This window comes from Cydia fagiglandana, chromosome 7 (assembly GCF_963556715.1).
Source record: "Cydia fagiglandana chromosome 7, ilCydFagi1.1, whole genome shotgun sequence".
Classification (NCBI taxonomy): Eukaryota; Metazoa; Arthropoda; class Insecta; order Lepidoptera; family Tortricidae; genus Cydia; species Cydia fagiglandana.
Window position 1 is genome coordinate 10,585,672 of NC_085938.1, and position 20,639 is coordinate 10,606,310.

The window sequence follows — 20,639 nt, forward strand, 5'->3', positions numbered from 1 at the left end:
TTTCGCGCCTTTTTCTACTGACAAGATTTGCTTGACCATCTATACATAGTCAATTACTACCCAACTTCCCCGTTCCGTTTCAACGTAACTGCATATCAATCTACTTGTATAGTATATGATGTTGATGTATGAGACATTTCACAGTTGTGCGAAGATTGATATCTTTGTGTATAATTTTCTACTTTCCGTTACCTTTTTATTTCCACATATTGTCAGTTGTTTATAGCTAGAATATTCTGGCTTTTCAACCGCGACAGTGTAATAAATAATACCCATCTTCTTTGCTAGAATGACGTAGGTGATCGAAGGTACGGTAACGGTATGGTTTTTTTTATCGAATTAATGAACAATGTTAAAGGCAGAAAACGCCTAATGAAATATTATGCATGCCTTTTGCACATTAAGTTTACTTTTGTGAAGTAAAGTTGAAATTTATCAATAAATAAATCTTTTTAAGCTTGTCTATTTGGCCTACGCTCTACAGGTCATGTGGCCATATGACTTATTGCGTGTTTAATACTTATACATATATATTCGTTAGCTTCGATTTGTATAAGCTTAGTCGGGAATTTTGTTAATCACAAAAATATATCACGAAATTACCAATGTTTATTTATTTTATACAATAATAATTTTTTGTTCTCAATCACGCGTTTTTTCATCATTCTTCTTTGATGCTTCGCCTTCTCTTTTTATGTGTGTAAGCAAACCTTTTTCAATTCACAGTTGAACCAACCTAACATGCTCCTCGCTTCGCCCGTCGTCACATCTAACTATGGGGCTTTAAATAAACAAATACATACATATATATGCCCTTACCAGGATTTGAACCTGGGGCCTCGTTCGCAAGCAGGATCACTGCGTCACTGCCGGTGTCGACTAGGCTAGGAGGCTATCAAGGAGCTTTGAAGAAGTTACTTACATTTTGAAATGTCCAATGTTCTGAAATTTTAAAGTAAGTATATTATAACCAAAAAATTAAGTGCAATGACGACCGAAGCGAGGACGAGCGGTAGGTTTAAGATTGACCAAAACACGCACGATAGAAGCTAGTGTACTACCATGGAACCGCGACAGCGGCCGGCGAGTGCCAAAAGCCACCTAAGCCTATGCATTTTCACTTTAGATGTATTTATACAACGCGTTACATCAGCCACTGAAACTGGGGTGGGTACTCGTTGTATAAGTCATACTGAGCATCTTTTATTATGGGACTTACCCCGAAATTGCGATCAAAAAATTTACACTCCCATAGAAGATATCAACATCAGCCAGCCAAAATGTATGGGAGAGTCAAATTTTTTTCGCGATTTCGGGGTTAGTTCCATAGCAAAAGTTGCTCAGTATGACCCATACAACGTGTGCCCATCCCACTTTCAGTGGCTGGTGTAACACCTTATGTATGTACCCATAATTGAATTATTTTTTTCCATACCAAACAATTTGCTGCCATATTTAATTTATTTTAATTACAATACATATCTAGGAATTTTACATCTTAAAGCGTGCTTTTACAAAGAAAGCAACTATTAGTCAAACCCGTTCTTTATCGCTTCCGGTGCAAAAGTGCCCATAATACGGACAGCATTACTCCGCTGGATGGCTATGGACAGCCTCTGCACCGGAAACGATTCGGAGCGGAGATCCTCTCGCTTTTGCCTAAATCGACGGCCTATGTCACGCACAAATTGTTTCGCGTCAGCACCGCAGCAGCCCGTCGTTTCCACCGCAAAAGGGATGAAAATATACCCCGAGCCCAAGGGAACATACTTCTGGCGCTTCACCGCCGCCTGAAAGTTGCTGCCTATTTCACAACGTATGAAATCTAGAAAAACTGCTGTATCATTCAATTTATTCAGAATGAAGCCTCTATTAACTCTAGAAGATGTGACGTCAACGTTATGTTTGCATCTTAGAGTTTAGGCACGCAATATGCCAAGTCATTCTGCAATAATGACATCATTGTCTCACTTGTCCCGTTACAATTATTATAAGCAGTAGTTACTTAACCTGTAATTGTCACTGCAAAGGGAAAGAAATTCGAACCAGTTATCCAAATTATGGCAGTTGAAGTATGAATAAAGTGGTGAGGTTATTGCGTCAGTATAATTAAGAATTTTGGTATCATATTTTTACAAAAAAATTGCCCCAAAAATTTAAAACTACTTTAATAACACTACTAAGCCCGCGAATATGTTTTCACCGGCATCTGTCTGTATTCTGTATCTTCAGCCGGCCTAGCCAAGGATACAATCGCTATCGCTTCGACATCGAAAAGCATTGTGTCTCTCTATCACTCTTCCATATTAGCGCGACAGTGACAGTTGCGTTTCGATCGCTACGGAGCGTAAGCGATTGGCATCTTGGCTACGCGGCCTGATCTTACTGTTTCCTGTTCCAAAAACAATAGAAATACAAACTTTACCAAATGCATTCTGTTACAGATTCGGATATTTTATCAAATCGTTACGTCGCAAAATATTGATTAAATCAAACAATGAATTGCTACGGAAAAGATAAGAGCATTTAACCGAATGACGTTACCTACATGTTACTCATTGTTGATTGTCTATCAGATCCCTTGAAACAGATTTACCAGTATCACTGTGTTGTCGGATTAGTCAATATTAGTCATTCTGCCGATGTCGTAAGGGTCCAATTGTATTTGCCTACGATAAGTTGGTAGACCAGGCAGCGCACGTTACCTGAAATCAAACAGATATACACCGTTGTGGCTGACTGTTATCATTCGACGGAGCGACGTAGCCGCAAACGCACGCGGCGCGAATAAAAAAATCATTCGATTTTTAAATCGCTTCGTTCAGTTGCATATTTAATCAAGTTGGATTGAGTTGTGTTAGTGAATTTTTTGAATTAAGTGAGTAAATATGTTTAAGTATTTTTCTTGTTTTGTTAGAACTAAAAGGTAAAAGTAAAGTTAATACCATTTACAGTGTGCGCAGATTTTAATAATTTGATAGTGTTCAAATTGAAAACAATTAAGCATTTTGCAAACAAGATGTAGTTATAAAAAGTGCTATACCTGATCAATTTTATAATATATAAATCGATTGCATGATTTATGAGTAGGGAGCTCCTACGATTTCGTGACAATAAGCAAAATACTTATCTAAGTTACATCTTCACTAGGTACTATTTAGGTAAATTAATATAATTTAAGAACTTAGTTAATTTATTACTGCACGGTATTTAAATTCTTTAGCTTTTTAATATTTCTATAATTAAATGATTTCCAACCGCAATTCTATATGCAGATGTTTTTTGACACGCTTTTACTTAGCTTCAGTCTGCACATTTATATTCATGGCCTGTTTACGAACTTTGATTAAATCTTGTAAGTTGAAGCACTTTCCGAAGTAGTTTCGATTTTGGTCCAATATTTTCGTATTGAGCCGACCTGATGATGCACTTGGGAGGTAGCTACCTAAATGTATTTATTCCTCGTCGTGTTTGGGCTCGAGAGAAAGCAGGATTTGACAAAGGACACGAGGTGCACTCAACAAGCCGCGATTCTCTCCCTCCATCTAAAAAGAAGTATGAAAAGAGTATTCAAAATTTGCGACGGCAATATTGATTACTGGCATAACAAATTTCGTCATTATCAGTTCTAGATATGGTTATTTATTTACGCTGATAAAGATAAGTAATACATTAGACATATGTATATCAAATATCAATAGCATACCTACTAACAATAGTATGAATGTCGGTAATCTTATAGACTGCAACTGTATATGACATATATTAAGAAATCAAGTGTAAGTCAAGACATTGCGCTCGAGTTTCGTTATTGATATCTTTTGGTTACGGTCTGTAGTTAGTCTATTACTCATATTACTTAGTCTATGAAACTAGTCTAGACACTTTCCATGTTAAAGGATATCCTGTAGGAAATCGTTGTAACATATCATTACACAACGTACCATTATATATTTTCCCCTATGTACTATGTATATATATTTATGATTAGTTTTGTTATTGTTAACACAAATGATAGAAATGTTATTTTATTTTTGATTACTGGTTACTGATTACATTGTATCTAAATTTTGGACAGATACTCCTACTTACTACTACTTATATATACAGATACTTCACACAACACATTTTTCTTAAAAAAATGATCACTTCGCGCGATTCAATGGCAATAAACAGTTTAATTTCTTTATGATTTAGCACCTGAATATTGAACACCGATTTATAATCAATTAACACAACCTAATTAAAAAATTACGCATTGTTCCTGATTCATTGTTTAGTGGCTATATGCGATTTCGACTATTGTAGATAATTCTATTAATAACCGAAGGTATTCTTCTAATTATAACGATATCGAGGACTCAATATAAATCAGTGGTATTGAAAATTTGTAGGTATTTTAGCTATTTAGGTACATATAAATAGTAACAATGGAATCTTGTGGTTTAAATTATCCATATTCCCTTGCATTCGATTTGACCGTTAGGTATGTTAAAACAGGTAGGTAAGATATTATTTTATGATCTTCCTTAACAAGTTTTAGTGCTACCTGCTGCTGTGTGCATACACAGTTATATCTAAACATATTATGCGCCAAATCTCATTGATCGATCTTTTTCCTCAAGCCTTAACCTGAGTATTCTGATAAATGTTTACTCTCAAATTGGCATGACTTAAAATTTCCATATTTTTAGGTTTTTATACTTATTAAGAGGAAAGTGGACCACCGCTTTTTCATACAAACGTAGTACCTACCTACTTTTTAATCATTTATCATTTATTGTCTGTATGTGTAAATTATAAACAATGTGTGTTTTAAAAATTACAATGCAATTAACACAAATCCATTATTTTGCTATTTATTATAACCTGATTTGTTATCTTTTTTAAGTCCCACATACCGATTAGGTCGCGCTCAAATTAAGTAAATTAATCATTTTTTAATTTCATTGAATGGATAAGTTCGGGCATTAATTTTCTACCTTATAATGCTGCAAGGTTAGGATATCGATTTGAAATTATTTCTAGGTCATGCATGTCATGATACTCTATACTATAGTCTGTATCTTTAGGTATTTAAATAAAAGTAAACAAACGATTTGTACATATTCGGGTAGTTATAACATTTATTGGTTAACCAACCAAATACAAGACCGCGTGGATCAGTTACTGTACGACCTGACTTTAACCTACCTTAGGTATTTGATCATGTAATGTTTTCATCTACCCTCAACTGGCATAAGGAGCTATTTGAGGATAGGTTTTGTTCAATTTTATTTAAATACCTAAATATACAGAGTATAGTCTATGCAAACGTCAAATCGTTAACCACGTGTCCTCTCACTCAACTTCAATGGTATTAATAGATGCATCTAGAAATTATGCGTTTCTCCGAGAGTTAGCACTTAAAAGCTTACAGTGTTTGAAATGGGTGCATAAATAATCCCGAAATATAGAATCTGTGGTTTCGAAACATGCGAACTGAAATATCTCGTTAGTATATTATTTTGTTTACAAGGTTTGTTGCACAAGTCGAGTCGTAAAAGTCGCATAGTTACAATTTACAAAGCTTGAGGATTATTGGCAACATTTACAAAATTTTATAGCAAACAGTGTTAAATAAAAACTAGGTACCATCCTTTCACAGTTTCCACACCTTTCCACTGTATGAGATTGACACAACGATCCTAAAGTTAGTTATAGAAACTTGACTAATTGAAATAAGAAATCAAGTAACTAATCAAAAGATAAAAGAAAAAACCGGGCAAGTGCGAGTCGGACTCGCGCACGAAGGGTTCCGTACCACAATGCAAAAAAAAAACAAGCAAAAAAAAAACGGTCACCCATCCAAGTACTGACCCCTTCCGACGTTGCTTAACTTTGGTCAAAAATCACGTTTGTTGTATGGGAGCCCCATTTAAATCTTTATTTTATTCTGTTTTTAGTATTTGTTGTTATAGCGGCAACAGAAATACATCATCTGTGAAAATTTCAACTGTCTAGCTATCACGGTTCGTGAGATACAGCCTGGTGACAGACGGACGGACGGACGGACGGACGGACGGACGGACAGCGAAGTCTTAGTAATAGGGTCCCGTTTTACCCTTTGGGTACGGAACCCTAAAAACAAATTCTTTATGTAGGTAGTTAATAAGAAAATTAAATCAAGCAGCAACAATAGGCTTTTGTAAACTGATTTAATCTTTTTAAAGGATAGCTACATAATATATTTGTGACAATAGTTAATTTACTGTTTATGAACTCATTTGCGCCGCTAGTATTTATTAGCTAGTCGCTAGTCAATTGTAATAGCAAAATCGCACTTAAAAATTTATGTTTAGTAATCAATCAAATACAAATTCTCAAAACGGTTATTTATTGTTAACTAAAGGACGTGCTAGTCATAATGGTGTTATTGTTATAGTTTTTTTTCGGTCAATGATTTGTGGCTTGACATTGTTGTTAGTTGCGGTCAACAGCGTTTCAACCAGATAAATCAGTTAAAGATGACTCTGGCAATGAACGTACTCTACTCTGATTAGGTTGCGGGGCGTGTGTCTACGTCATTAGTGCCCTTACCTATACAATCCAGCCGTATTTTATATGACTTAGTATATAACTTAGCTATTATATTACTGTGACGCATTATGTATTTGTTAATTAAGAATAGCACTGTAAAGGATGACATAAAAGTAATAATATGAGACGACGTTAAAGAAATATTTTATTTTATGTATGGGTACTGATTTTGTTACTGATTTTGAAGCAAAATGGTCTTCTAACTTTAAATTCCTTCTTTTAGTCAATCAACGTTTATACGGCAGTTGATTCTTGCTTTCAGTAAAGCAGAGGAGACAGGAAAATTGTAGAAAGTTACGAGTAGTTTTACATATTATCATGTAAGTGTTAAATGGCTTTTGCATACTTGTGTTTATATCCATTTATAACGCATTTTCATCGTTCCGCGGATCGTTAACGCCACGCATTGTCTAGTGTAATACACCTGGTAGATTTCTCATTCTTCGTATCTTTATTATGGTATTTTTATTGTAATACAAATTTTAGTTACAACACACACGTATGTACCTGTAACATCGACAAATGTGCGCCATATCAAACACGTGTCTCGCTTCGAGGAAATTAGCGTTTACCTTGCCTCTAGTATACCGACCACGATGAACTCTACTTGCTCTAAATCTTCGAGCCTTAAACATACTTCCTTAAGGCCCACTATAGTCAACATCCAAGATTTGAGCAGCACTATTGGCTGGCGCTAGACGTGAACTGTTTCTGTTATGTAAATTGCTACGTCCTTTTCCTTCGGTATTTGGAAACATCGATTTGTTATGGAGAGCCATTGATAAATTATGTTAATGAGTGTGCTATAAATACCTAAATCGACTGGACATGGCGGTTAGGTATCATGTTTTATATTTTTCATACCGGTTTGATGCTGACATCACTCTTTTCATGCCATGTATAAGTGGTTGTATGCTTATTGTTCATCGACCTTGCCTGCCGCTGATTTTTTTTAGAAAAAAATGACTCATTAGCATTTATTTCGATAACCTGTTATTGAAATGATAGTTAGATTGGAAGTTTTTGTCAGACTGGTAATTTACCTACTTAAAATGTCTCTGTAATGCTGTCTAATAAGTAGGTAGGTACACAATGTGTTCCTAATTCCTATGTATGTGTAAACATTTAAACATGGTTCGTCATGTTTCGTACATGGTAGTTGTAATTATCGCCAAAAAGTCTTAGTCCAAGTAAGCCATATCATTATCAGCTTTGGTTACTGGTAGGTCCGTTCCAATCGTAGGCCCATGACTCCTATCGAGTTAGGTTGAGAGAGATTGGGTATGCATGTACCTAAATAAAACTGAGTTAGGTACGCGAACTGCGAGACGAATTATTTGAGGATGTGTTTCATTAAAGTTATAATCTCTTATGATGTAAATGTTACATTGCCGTCACGTTTACAATGCATGCACTGATTTAAATGTAAAAAAAACGACGCAATCGACATATTCAAACATTTACATCTATTATCATATAATCTAAATACTTTTCTTTGTCACGGAAGAGGTGATAACCTGTTGGATACTTTTAAATTGTTTGAGAGGTGGGTTTAAATTTGGTTCAATAGGATTCATCTTCATTTACATAAGAAAATACAATAAATAAATAAATATTAGGACAAATCATAAATGCTATGCTATACCAAAGTATGTGTGATATAACCATTTGAGAATAATTTTGAGATATGCGAAACTTAAAGAATTCTGCCAAGATCTGTTTCTTTTGTATTCGAAGGTTTCTGTCTCCATTACAAAAATGTAATTGAGCCGTTGATTTCGTACTCTCCGCCATAAATTATCACTTACATTTTACCTGTCTTTACCATGTTGAGGTGTTCTGGTTTCAAAAGCAACGTGGTCAAATACCTTGCATTCCCTCAAACGTTAAATTAACTGAAATAAGTTTATTACACATTTATGACTTCCAGCTTCCAATGTTAGCTAACGTAGTATAAATAATTAGATTCGTCTGCCAAAGGTTACTAGCAAATATGCGAAAATGATTCAGACAGATACTGTAGTATTTATAGTGCAAAATGTTTCATGATAATCATGATGTTCACTGTTTAATTCAGTTTTTTATCAATAACCTTATTTAAATGTAATGTCAGTGATAAACATTTATGTAATTGGCATAGTTATCTTCCAATTCATGGTCGTCCTTCGCTATAAGACAAGTAGCTTGTTATTTTACTTAAACGCTTACTTTTTTTGCTCAATCACACGTAGGTGACGTAGGCCTTCAATCTCCGGTTGACGCTTCCCGATGCATCAAATGATACTGTTTTCCCATTCGTTCCAAAAAGTATGCGCCATATATGCATCGATTTGCACTTAAAGAAACGCAAGCAAGGCGTTGACCTCAAGGGACTAGATGTCGCGAAAGCGTTCGGACCGCTTTCATTCAAGATGACCGTGTCACCGCATGCGTCTCGTGTTTATGTTTTCTATTCCACGTATGTTAACTTAGGAACGCAGGATCCATTTTACCTTTTATTGACAAATCGTACAGCTTTTTTAAAGAACTTAACCTTATGATGCAGACGCTTTCCTTTAATCTACTCTGCTGTACATTAAATATCGAGCGAAGAATATGATGACTTTCCTATCTTGGAATATACGCTGTTAATGACTGCAATTTTCCATACTTTCCTATATAAATTATCACGTTAATTTGCAAAGTTGCAAATTGATCAGAATTGGCATGTTCAATTGTTCATGCATGAATACGATTACGTTAATTCATGCTCAAGACTGAGTGACTGAGTTAGTTTGAAATTAATTATGTGTAGCCGAGTGTCATGTAACTCGTGTAGTGATTCATCATGTGAAAGCACGTGAATTACCTATCTGGCGTTAGGTTTCTTTTATAATAACTTCTATTTTATGATATATATTGTAGGTACTAATGATGATAAACTACTGGACTGTTTCTAACCTTATTGATTACCCAGTGCTGTTTCTTGAAGAACTTCAGTGAAACAACGTACTTAATTATTGCGTGTTGTTTATTTATTTCAGTTTTTTTTTAAACGCCATATTCATCATATTTTTATACAAATTGCTTGAGTTATTAACGCCGTAGATGTTGGTTTGACTTAAATGACTCAGATGTGGTCATGCTTAGGGATTGCATGGTAGTTAGTGGTTGCCTGTAACATGGCAAGCTCGTTTCGGTTGAATGAACTTGCTATTATTATGTATCATTCATTCATTGTCTAGGCCTCCGTTCTACATTCTTAAATTGATTGTCTGCCTTATGTCTAGTTCATGCAGCTAAGTCTAGAGTAGGAACAAGATTGCTTCTCCAATGTAAGCGAAGCGAGCAAAATATCCGAGACAATTACAATTTTCGTTCCATAATATTTCAAGATTATTCGATCTTACGATTACACGTCATATATCAGAATCAACCATTGACATGAAACTGTCAGCGCCTTTTTATAGTTATAATTCTTATCTTCGTATTATTATTTTTATCTGTGTGTAAAGCCATCTATCATTCAAGCCTTTCGCGTCCTTAATAGCAAGACTTTTATCAGCGGTTAAATCCGTTAGTTCTCCACACGATAGACTGTGATTAATGTTACATTACAAGTTGTTAACTCAATAGACAGTCGCATCTAATCACTGAATGGCATAGATACGGCGTCACGCGCTCGCTGTTAGCACGAGGGATTAGTGGTGAATACCGGAACGGCTGTTTACTGTTGTAAGTAGCCGCACGCGCCGATTGCTGATAACACTATCCCACAAGCGCGGGAGGTGCGATGACGTTACCGGTTTTATTTACAAAATTAGTCTCGTAACCAGGATTCCCGGTTCGCCCCATACAAATCACGTCCCATATATTTCCTAGCTCATATCATCCTCCATAAACATTGACCCCCTTATTCATAAACGTTTACTAAAGTTGATAAGCCGATAATAATCGTTTGTCCCTTTCCATCATACCAATTCGTCGGAAAGGGACAAACGATTATTATCGGCTTGTCAACTTTAGTAAACGTTTATGAATAAGGGGGTTAAACATTCAGTGGCCAAATGGGATCAATTTATGAATTAAATAGTTATTTAGGATACAAGTGCGAAATAGAGGAAATTCGAAAGGAGTGGCGATAAATTAAAACACGACCGAAGGGAGTGTTTTAAATCGACACGAGTTGCGAATTACCTATTCGCACGTGTACCGTACAACGTTTTACAGTACATATGGCCCTTTAAACTTTTGACATCGTACGAAAAGTGTTATTTTACGCACTAGTGCGGGAAAATAGGACCATGAACTGTAATAGTACATTTCGATGCTAGTGCGGAAGGTATAGGCACGTGTATCGAACGACGTTTTTTAATACAGTTGCGAAAAAATAAGAAAAACATTGTTAATCGTACACTAAACAAAAGTGGTAACAGTGACAGCTCGGTTAGACGTCGTCTTTAAGTATATTATATCTATGGGCGTTTGGCACCTATTCCGTTCCATTCAGTCAACTTATTAAGAACGGAATTTTCAATATTGAATATTAAAAAATAAACGTGTTATAATGATGAAGAGGTAAGTAATTAAATATGAAATTGTAATATTTTTCGTATTCTTACATTAACGGTAGGTTTTTATGCTGATTACGACGTTTAAAGGAAACTAATATTAACACTCATCAATAAGTAGTCGTGAATTGGAACAAGTATAAATTTAAAAAAATTGGAAAAGTAAAAAGCACTAGTTCGAGATAACCAACTTTCCGCACGCTAAACAGCTACGTAAAGTAGCACTTTTTGAGCAACTGTATTAAAAAAATAGTTTTCTGTAAGCAGTTAGTCTGATGTTGTCTGTTGTAAGTAGCGCCTACTTACACGCACACACACGTCGATTGATAGAAGATTATTTAATTATTTAAGAAGTCTTTCTAGGCAATAGCATATATGACATATCATAAGGTTTTATACAATACCTATAATTCTAATCTAACAAGGCTTTCAAGTGACACACTTAAACGTGTCTTCGGAGTTCGGTGGTGTGAAATCATCAATCGGTCTTTAGACTGCTATCGATGTAATTTTAAAATATTCTAATCCAGTTACATACCTGGGAGGGATTCAAGTGGATAATTAACGACACGCACAGATGAAGATGCTCTTCAGTTCTTTATTGAAGCAGAAATTCCCCTTTACCAACTACCGCGTTTAGTTTTTCATCATTACTGGGTTATTAGGTGCTAGATATTTTGTAACATACCTGCTATCTCCACTATGATAAACTACGTCAGGCTTATTTGTGATGGCCATAGAATTATGCGACCGCTATCTAAGCTTAGGAAGATAAAAGGTAATATCCTTGTTTTGTACTTATAACTAGGTACCTGTAATATGTCAGTACATATACTTATCCTTAAGTTTGTTTTTCCTTGAATCCAATAGACAGATCCACTGTCAGTATCACCCAAGCGTTTGCAAAGTAGCTATTTGATTAATTTTAAAACTTGCACCGCGTGCAAGGAATACGAAAAACAACGTAGGTCCTTTATACGCTTCTGTGCACGCACATTTTTTTGGCAGAACTCTAAATAAATAACAGTACCTGACATGTAGCCTGTAAGCAATCGTTGTCCCCGTGAGAACATGTACTGCATTTAACATACCATTTGGAGCCTGTACGAATACGGCCTTTATACCTTTGTGTTAAGGTCCACAAGGCACCATCAGCTACGCTTGCATAATTATGATATCGACCTCGTATCTCCGCTCTGTCGGTTGTATAGGATGACCAGTTTTTGTCCTCTTGTTCCACAAACTGGCATAAGTGTACCGTACAAATGAGGTGACTATACTGGTTTGGTTCATTAACGATTATGGCGATAATGAGCAGTAACTGATACTTGGTTATTCACTTGAGAAACTCAATATACATAATAGCTCCTTGTTGCATTGTCGTCAGTAAAGTTAACGGTAACCTTAATAAGTATCTTGTTTTACACCGGTTTCCTGGGAAAAATTACAGATTTCTATTTGCAAAATCTTTGTAGTGTATCTACTATTAAGTCCACATTTCGATACTGTCGGAAAATTTTAAGAATCTTCTTACTAATTCATAATTTCACTCATTGCATTTCATCAATCCATCCTATAATCAATTCGATTCCAAACTTCAATTTTGTTTTTAAACATCTGTTTATACTAAGGTGCCTGAATCAATATGAATGTAATTTGTCCTCCAAGGTTGGCTAGTTGCTTAATACAAGTACCTGTGTAAATACTGTCCTAGCACTTAACGGTGAATAATAATGAAGTAGCGCGTTTTAAAGTCTTACTATAAATATATTGAAAATATAACAGGACACACCCAACACTACTTTTACGGTACCAGTAGCCTACACTTTAAATTAATTGTTTCACAGCATCCATGAAACCAGTTTTACGAAATACTCGGAAAAACGGGGCTTATTTGGCGTTTTAAAATTAGCAAATTTTCATATAAGTGAGGTGGATTCATTCATCAATCATCACAGTATAGGTTTCTCCTTTTCTCCTTCCTTTCTATAAGTTTCTTAAGGAGCAGCAGATTTACTTATATGATAACTGTAATTAAAATTTAACAATCCCAAGAGTGTTAGTTTTCTTGATGGTTAGTCGATGAATTGCAAGGTACAGTCAACAATAAAAGTTTTTAACAGGAATATATAAAATGTCGACAGAAGCAAGTTGTAGTTGCCATAGCTTATCAAGGTAATTTCAGATATTTAAACGTTGACTTGGTAAATTAAAAATAGGTATGTAACTATTTATCGGTTAAGGTTAAGTGACTGGGTGCCATACATGATAGTCACTTACCTTAGCGGGCAATGGCATTGGGTCTTGTATCAGCTTGTATTGGAGCTTGTATCAGATTTAGGACGTAAATGAATGGAGCTGGAATGGATCCCAAACCGAGCCTAAATAACATTAATATTAAGTGTAGGTTTTTTGCTCTGTAGTAAAGTGAACACTTGCACTAGATAAGACATGAATTCTTGTGTTCTTAGTTCTGAGTCATTTTATTTTTATAGTTTATTACCTAGGCAGAAATAACTTAAAAAACCGCAACCAATAGTGCACTTAACACAATAGTTTATTATGAACCATTGAGCTGTCATATTTCTTTCGGTTATTATTACTGCTTTGTCGTTGTAGAATCAATCAGACATCGTAAATTTTATAGCATTTTCGGTGCAGCGGAGTGGTGTCAACGAATTGGTATAAACAATTTCAATCCTAATGATTAAGTAGCGTTATTACGTTAATGTTAACCTTAATTTACCATTTCAGTTGGAATTATTTATACCAATTCCGTTAACACCACTCCGCTGCACCAAAAATGCTATAAAATTTACGATGTCTGCTAATGATACGAGTATTAATTCATAATATATACTAACACTTATTTTTAATTTACTGAGGTCTAGATTAATGAAAAGAAATATTAAATCAATTATAACTACAAGGCCTTATGAAACCAGAATAATTATGGTCATTTAGCGACACTAGCATATTCATTACTTACCACTATAAATGAGATGGTAACTGTGTAGGTAACTACACTGCATGACTTTATGCAGTTTTTGCGGGTCGCGTCGTGCGCTGGCATTGACAATGAAATCGCAAAAGGTCGTTGGTCGTGGAACATTGCACTTGTTGGTATAAGACACCATCTCAATGGAGTGTTTTTAACGAAACGATTATACAGTATAGTATAGATAGACAGTTTTCTTTCAGGCTTGTCTTTTCTTGATAAACTTTGTGAAATTGTCATATTTTCTCACGACCTCTAGTGCAAGAGTTCTCACTAAAAGAACATGTTTGTGTTTTTAAAACAGTACAACTGTAGTCCCGTTGATGACATTTATACGGGATGATTGTGTTACAGGTAGGATTAAATACGGTCTATGCACTTTATGAAATATTTTATAACAATGTAGCAATATTATTTTCAGTTCTGAATACAAACATTCATCCGCCCATATAATTACATAGACTTAGTACGTAGTGGTTACACGGTTGTAGAAGTATAAAATGCCTCGTAAATCTTACGCTATGCAACATTATATCGTTTTGCCTAACCTATGTTTGTTTCTTTTATCGTTATCGCTCCATACGGTATTGCATAATAAGAAACAGCACAATTTTAAAATACGCTAATTCAGGGTCTACGATAAACCGTGCAACTATTGTGTGGAAAGACATTTTGAATTTAGACTTTGTTACGCGAGAATAAGGTTAACAATTGAGTATTGGATGACTTTTCCAAGGCTTTACGGATGATATGCGTGATATTTAAATACCGCATTTGTCACCTTCCATCTACTAGCTAAAAATCCGGGAAATATTTCCTTATCATACGTTACAAATGTTACAATACATGTTGTTCTATATTCTACCTAAACTCATTAATGATGTACAATAACTACATTGACGAGGCAACTCCTTACATTTTTATTGTTCGCTACCAAAAGCTGGATGCTTGGGATCACTTCGGTGACTGTCCGTCGTTGACTGTCACTATGACTGGCGTTTTTTACCTTTTGTTTTAACCTGGGAAACCCCACTACTTAGGAGTTTATCGCCTTATTGTATAATAAATATATTAAATAGTTTTCCCGTTATTATTCACGTATTTAATTGGACACAATGATTCAATAAAATCATTCATGCTTCAAACTGCATACAAGCTAAGCTAGTCATTTTGATGTGGTAATAAAATCATATTTTATTTGTGTTGTTACAGAAAGGAACAAATACTTAGAAAGCAGTAAAAATGGCGCGCGGTAGTGTGTTCGGATGTGCATCTTCTAGTCATAGCGTAATGTTTGTTAAAGTTGCTATTGCAGTATTGTTCTTAGGTAAGTACCTACAACATTTTGTTAAATTTAAGTGTTTGTTAATTCACATTTATAGACCGGTATATAGCGAATTTATTTTATTACCTTTTCGACACAGATTTTACGTTTAAGTGTCTGTTGTTTATTTTTCACTGGCTGACAATGTGTAGCAAGAGGTAGGTCGTTTCAAAATCATGAGATAAGATTTTATACAATAACACTACATATATAATTTGTTATGTTTCAGGATTACCATGTGCACAATCGCAAGTAGAAAAAATGTATGTCGACGTCACAGAAGTCAACCTCTTGGTGGACGAGACGCGACTCTTCAAATTGATTCAAATGTAAGTTACCTAAGTAAATATATATCATGATATATCTGTAGAGGTACATACTTGTAAATCGCGACGGTATCGACCATTTTTGACTAGACACATTGTACATTCAACGCTGTAATCCGTCCGAGAAAATAGAAGATATAAAGCAACCTTTTTGCAATTTAATTTCGCTTTTTAATTCAACTGAAATTAAGCAAAAGTTTTGTAAAAGAACAGTCTGCGACAAAATTCGCGAAAATGCTTTTATCGAAAAAGTAATTTTCACATAAACTTTGCTCTAACTTTTTCAATTTACAGCGGCGAATACAACGAAACCATAGACGTGACAATACAAGCCCAGCACTCAGACATCGTCCAGTTCTCACCGTCTCACGTCTTGATACCAGGCGTGGAGAGTCCTAATACCACAGTCGAGATATCATATGATATCAGCGCGCATGGGAAGAGTCCGGGGCATTCCGATGTTTCATTCAACGTCACGCCGAGTGGCATCGTCAAGTGAGTACCATGAAGTAACCTTAAAAATCTGTCTACTTTCACCATCGGTGTTAATTGGTACAGGTGGTGAGAGCCCCAATAAGACAGATATATCTATGATATCAGCGACAGCAACGTTGTAAAAGCAAAGAACGCAATAAATATTCAGTGTCCTTTTTGTTCCACTACTGCTTAGACAGTAAGAGGGCCACTGCAGACGGGATCCTATCTCATCGCATAAGTAATTGATTGTCATAATGTAATGTTACGCATCAATCTCTTTTCGCATATTTTTTCTCCAGCTGAAACATAAAGTATTTTCGAAAATATTTTGCATGGGTTGTGTAGAATAGGGTAGGTTAGGTTAGGTTTGTGTTATAATTTTTCAGAAATGTTAATATTTCCAGCACAATAACAATTATGCGAAATGAGTTTTATGCGTAACATTACATTAGGACAATCAATTATTATGCGACCCAATATGGACCCATTTATTTCGATTGTTTATTGGCTCTGATAAATTCTAATCTGATGTTCACGGAATTGAGTTTTCCATCAAGTAAATTTGGATTTATTTATAATGATGTGCATTAGCTCTCTGTCTCTGAAACAGCAGACAATCAGCGTCTAAATTCCGCTGTGTCTGCAGTGGGTCCGTGAACATCAGATTAGAATTTATCAGAGCCAATAAACAATCGAAATAAATAGAATACAATAAATGTATAACTTCTGTCCCTTACAGTATGGACACAGTATTCATCCTCGTGACCGTAATGCACTCCAACGCCATCTACATAATCTCGTACATCATGGGCTGGGTGTACTTCGCGGCGTGGTCGGTGTCTTTCTACCCGCAGATCTACACCAACTTTAAAAGGAAAAGCGTCGTGGGCCTCAACTTCGATTTCCTCGCGCTCAATCTCATGGGCTTCACCATGTATTCGCTGTTCAATTGCGGCCTATATTTCTCTAGCGAAATACAAGTAAGTTGCTATGCAGTTATTTCTTGCATCAATGCATGCGATATTTATTTTCAGCCGTTACTCTATGGGGGTTCTAAAAGGAATGATATCTTAAAGTAAAAATTTAAAATCTTTATCCCGGCTGCTAATTCTTTTCGAGCGTACGTTGAACCTTCTCCCTTTTGGAAAGTTTATAAATTAAAATTAAAATTAAGCTTATTAATTTTTAAATTCATAATTATGTCTTATCCATTTTTTGATTTTGATTTGAATATACCTGGTGTTTTGATAATACCTGGGGGCACGATACCTTTACTTTAAGGTGGGATCAGACGGTTCATTTTTTGTTCATTTTCTAGTTTCATTATTCATCTTTCACTCAAAATGACACGTCTGAACACAAAATGAACCAAATGTGAAAAATGAATTCATTAGTGAAAGAATCCAACAATGTTGGAACTTTTCATTCGGCATCTTTCACTCGCACTCCGAATGAACAAAAAATGAACAGTGTGAACACAGAAATGAACGTTCATTCGGATTATGTATATTTTTCTGGAATCCTGTGGGTATACTACTATCAATAAAATGGGGTTCAAGTGGAACGAACAAAATACTCTTTTATTTTTGGAGCATTTTAAAAATAACCAATGCCTCTGGAACCGCAAATGATGAGTTTAAAGATAGAACATCCGGGCATATTCTATAAAATCTCTAATTAGTGATTTAAACTTAGAGGTTAGTGAAGAAGAAATTAAACTTAAAATAAAGACGATACGATTATTATATGATCAATTGACCACAAATTAAACTTATACCGAGACGCACAACTTCTTTCGACGCCATAGTGAAACAAAAGAAAAAAATGAATAATCTTTCCAGCAGCCGTCTGAACGTGGAATGAAAGGAAAATGAAACATTCACTCAAGTGAACATTCATCCGAGTGAACCGTTTGATCCCACCTTTAAAAACTGTCAAAGAACGCTATCACACTGGCGATTTGCGAGCGAGTTGAAAGCGAGGCGCGGCGAATTCGCTACGAGCCCAAAGAGTGAAGCGTGCCTCTTATTTTATAAACTTTCCGTTTCTTTGTAGGTGTATAATCATCACCAGTCCCTATTCTTAAAGTATTGTTTAAAAAGTAAGTTTGGTTGTTTTCATAATAAATGATGGCAACGACCTCGCTTCGCTTGTAAACATAAACCGAATTTATCGAATGAACGTGTATTAAATTAAATGAATCGTTTCATATTCATTTATACGCCCCCGTCAGGTTTTTGTCAGTGCCAAAAACAGATATTTTATGCAGGTATTTTAAGCGTCACCAACCAAAAATATCAACTGTCAATATAATTATCAATGAACAATTATAACTTTCCGTACACTTCTGGGGTAAGTAACGAAGGCGCCAAGCGTCAATGTTTACTTGTTAGACTAGCAAAATCTAAGGTGAATTTTGGAACTATCGGCATGGCACTGCAAGGGAATTTTGGCATATTCGACATGCCTGAGGACACGCCTCGGCATGCCTGAGGAGTGAAAATGCCTAGGCAATATGCCGAAGGATTGTTCCTTCGTTTTCTATATTGTTTAATACAACTAATTGTCAATTTGTGTTTATATATGAAATCACATACATACCTGCGTAAGATTGCACCTGGCATCATTGTTTATATACATATTTTGAGTCACGTTTGACAAAAGCGTGATCAATTATTTTGCACGATTTTCTCCTATCATGATTATGTATTATACATTATTATCAACAGTGATGCACAATACGACTTCTTCTTAAAGTATAAATTATAAAAGGATATTACGTATTGTGAGAATACACGACGTGTTGGTCATACATACCTATAGATAATGATTGGTTTGAAATGATTTGTTCAAAATTCTAAGTAAACTGTCATTACCTAATTTGGTTTTATAAAATTTCAGGCAGAATACTTCGCTCGACACCCGAAGAGTTTGAATCCAGTGCAGCTGAATGACGTCTTCTTCTCCCTCCACGCTGTATTCGCTACCCTCATTACGATAATTCAGTGCTTCCTATATGAGGTAACTATATAGATTTGAACCTTAAAATAACTACGATACAGCCGCTTTTTAAACGCCATTGTTGCTTTGCCACGCGCCCAATACGGAAGCCGACCGATCGCACAAAAGAAACGATGTTAAAATTCATACTATACCTATAAAGTAGTTATGTAATTGTGTACTTTGTGTTCATGGAAAAAGGTCTATATTTTCGCACAACTTTGAAATCTATTTTAAACAAATACGGCTGTTATACTTAGTTCGGACAGGTTTACAGCGATGACCGATCGTTATTTTTATTTTGCCAGTTTTGACACCAACATGATTCAGAGTGACTCCTTCAATTTGAATGCAACGTCCTTGCTGTTTTTGACTTATTTTACTGCGAGGCTTCTTAAATATTTTTTTTATTTTGTACCTTAAGTCGTCAACACGCACTTTATTTATTTATTTACATAAGGAGATCCAACAGCTAACTAAATGACAATGGAATCATAAATAGATATATAGAGCCAATTACAGGAACTCGCAAATAGATATGTAGTAAAAACATATACTTAAGTAACACGCATCACACACACACACACACACACACACACACACACACACACACATCGCACACATGAAAGAGATAAGACTCAAACCAAAACTAACAACATTCGCTTACATAATCAAAGCCTACTACCGGTGACAGGACACCAATTAAATAGTGTAAAAACAAAGAAAAAAAAAACTGAAAAACTAAGAACAAAATAAAGTGTTATGTTATAACTTAGATACTACATATACAAAGCACTCACTTACGAGATAAATAAAAAGTGCTTAATTGAAACACATTTCCGTCAATTTACGCCTCACGGAGGGAATGTCGCAATTAAATATATCAATGTCAAGCTCTTTCGTTAGCTTATTCAAATTACGGCTCGCACGGTTAAGAAAACTATTACGTCTGTAGTTGGATGATGTTCGCTTTAATGAGATAGGAGGAAAGTGTCACCAGTTATGATTTTAAGGAGGAATATAACATCAGCAATTTCACGTCGTTCGAATAATGGTACCAGATGCTGTTTCCTACAAGTAACTAAGTAATCAGTTCGATTAGAGGGGCACTTAAGTTTATGGCTCAAATACTTTAGAAACTTTTTCTGCACACGTTCTATCCTATCTATGTACGTATTATAGCAGGGGTTCCAGATTTGGGATGCGTATTCAAGTTTACTTCGAACTAGAGAGCAAAACAAGATTTTAAGTGTTTTAGCCTGAGTAAAATAAATGGAACTGCGCATTATAAAGCCTAGCGTTTTCAGGGCACTACTTACAATACCGTCAATATGAGTATCAAATAGAAGTTTAAAATCATGTACCACTCCCAAATCTCTCATAGA

At 35.3% G+C, this 20,639-nt stretch overlaps 1 protein-coding gene across 6 annotated transcripts in view; it reads left to right on the top strand.

Annotated features, from left to right (window-relative positions):
* The window catches only part of LOC134665840 (cystinosin homolog), a 231,110-nt gene that overhangs the window by 194,486 nt on the left and 15,985 nt on the right, over positions 1-20,639 (top strand). For 2 of the 6 annotated variants that reach the window (XM_063522863.1, XM_063522867.1), the window contains exons 1-6: positions 2,738-2,878; positions 15,344-15,454; positions 15,681-15,780; positions 16,072-16,272; positions 16,994-17,234; positions 19,156-19,275. In XM_063522863.1, the coding sequence (XP_063378933.1) occupies positions 15,370-15,454; positions 15,681-15,780; positions 16,072-16,272; positions 16,994-17,234; positions 19,156-19,275 (747 nt within the window). In that variant the 5' untranslated portion in view covers positions 2,738-2,878; positions 15,344-15,369. Of the gene's footprint in view, positions 1-2,736; positions 2,879-15,339; positions 15,455-15,678; positions 15,781-16,071; positions 16,273-16,993; positions 17,235-19,155; positions 19,276-20,639 lie in introns of those variants that run through there. The other 4 variants (XM_063522866.1, XM_063522864.1, XM_063522865.1 and 1 more) reach the window with 4 other exon arrangements.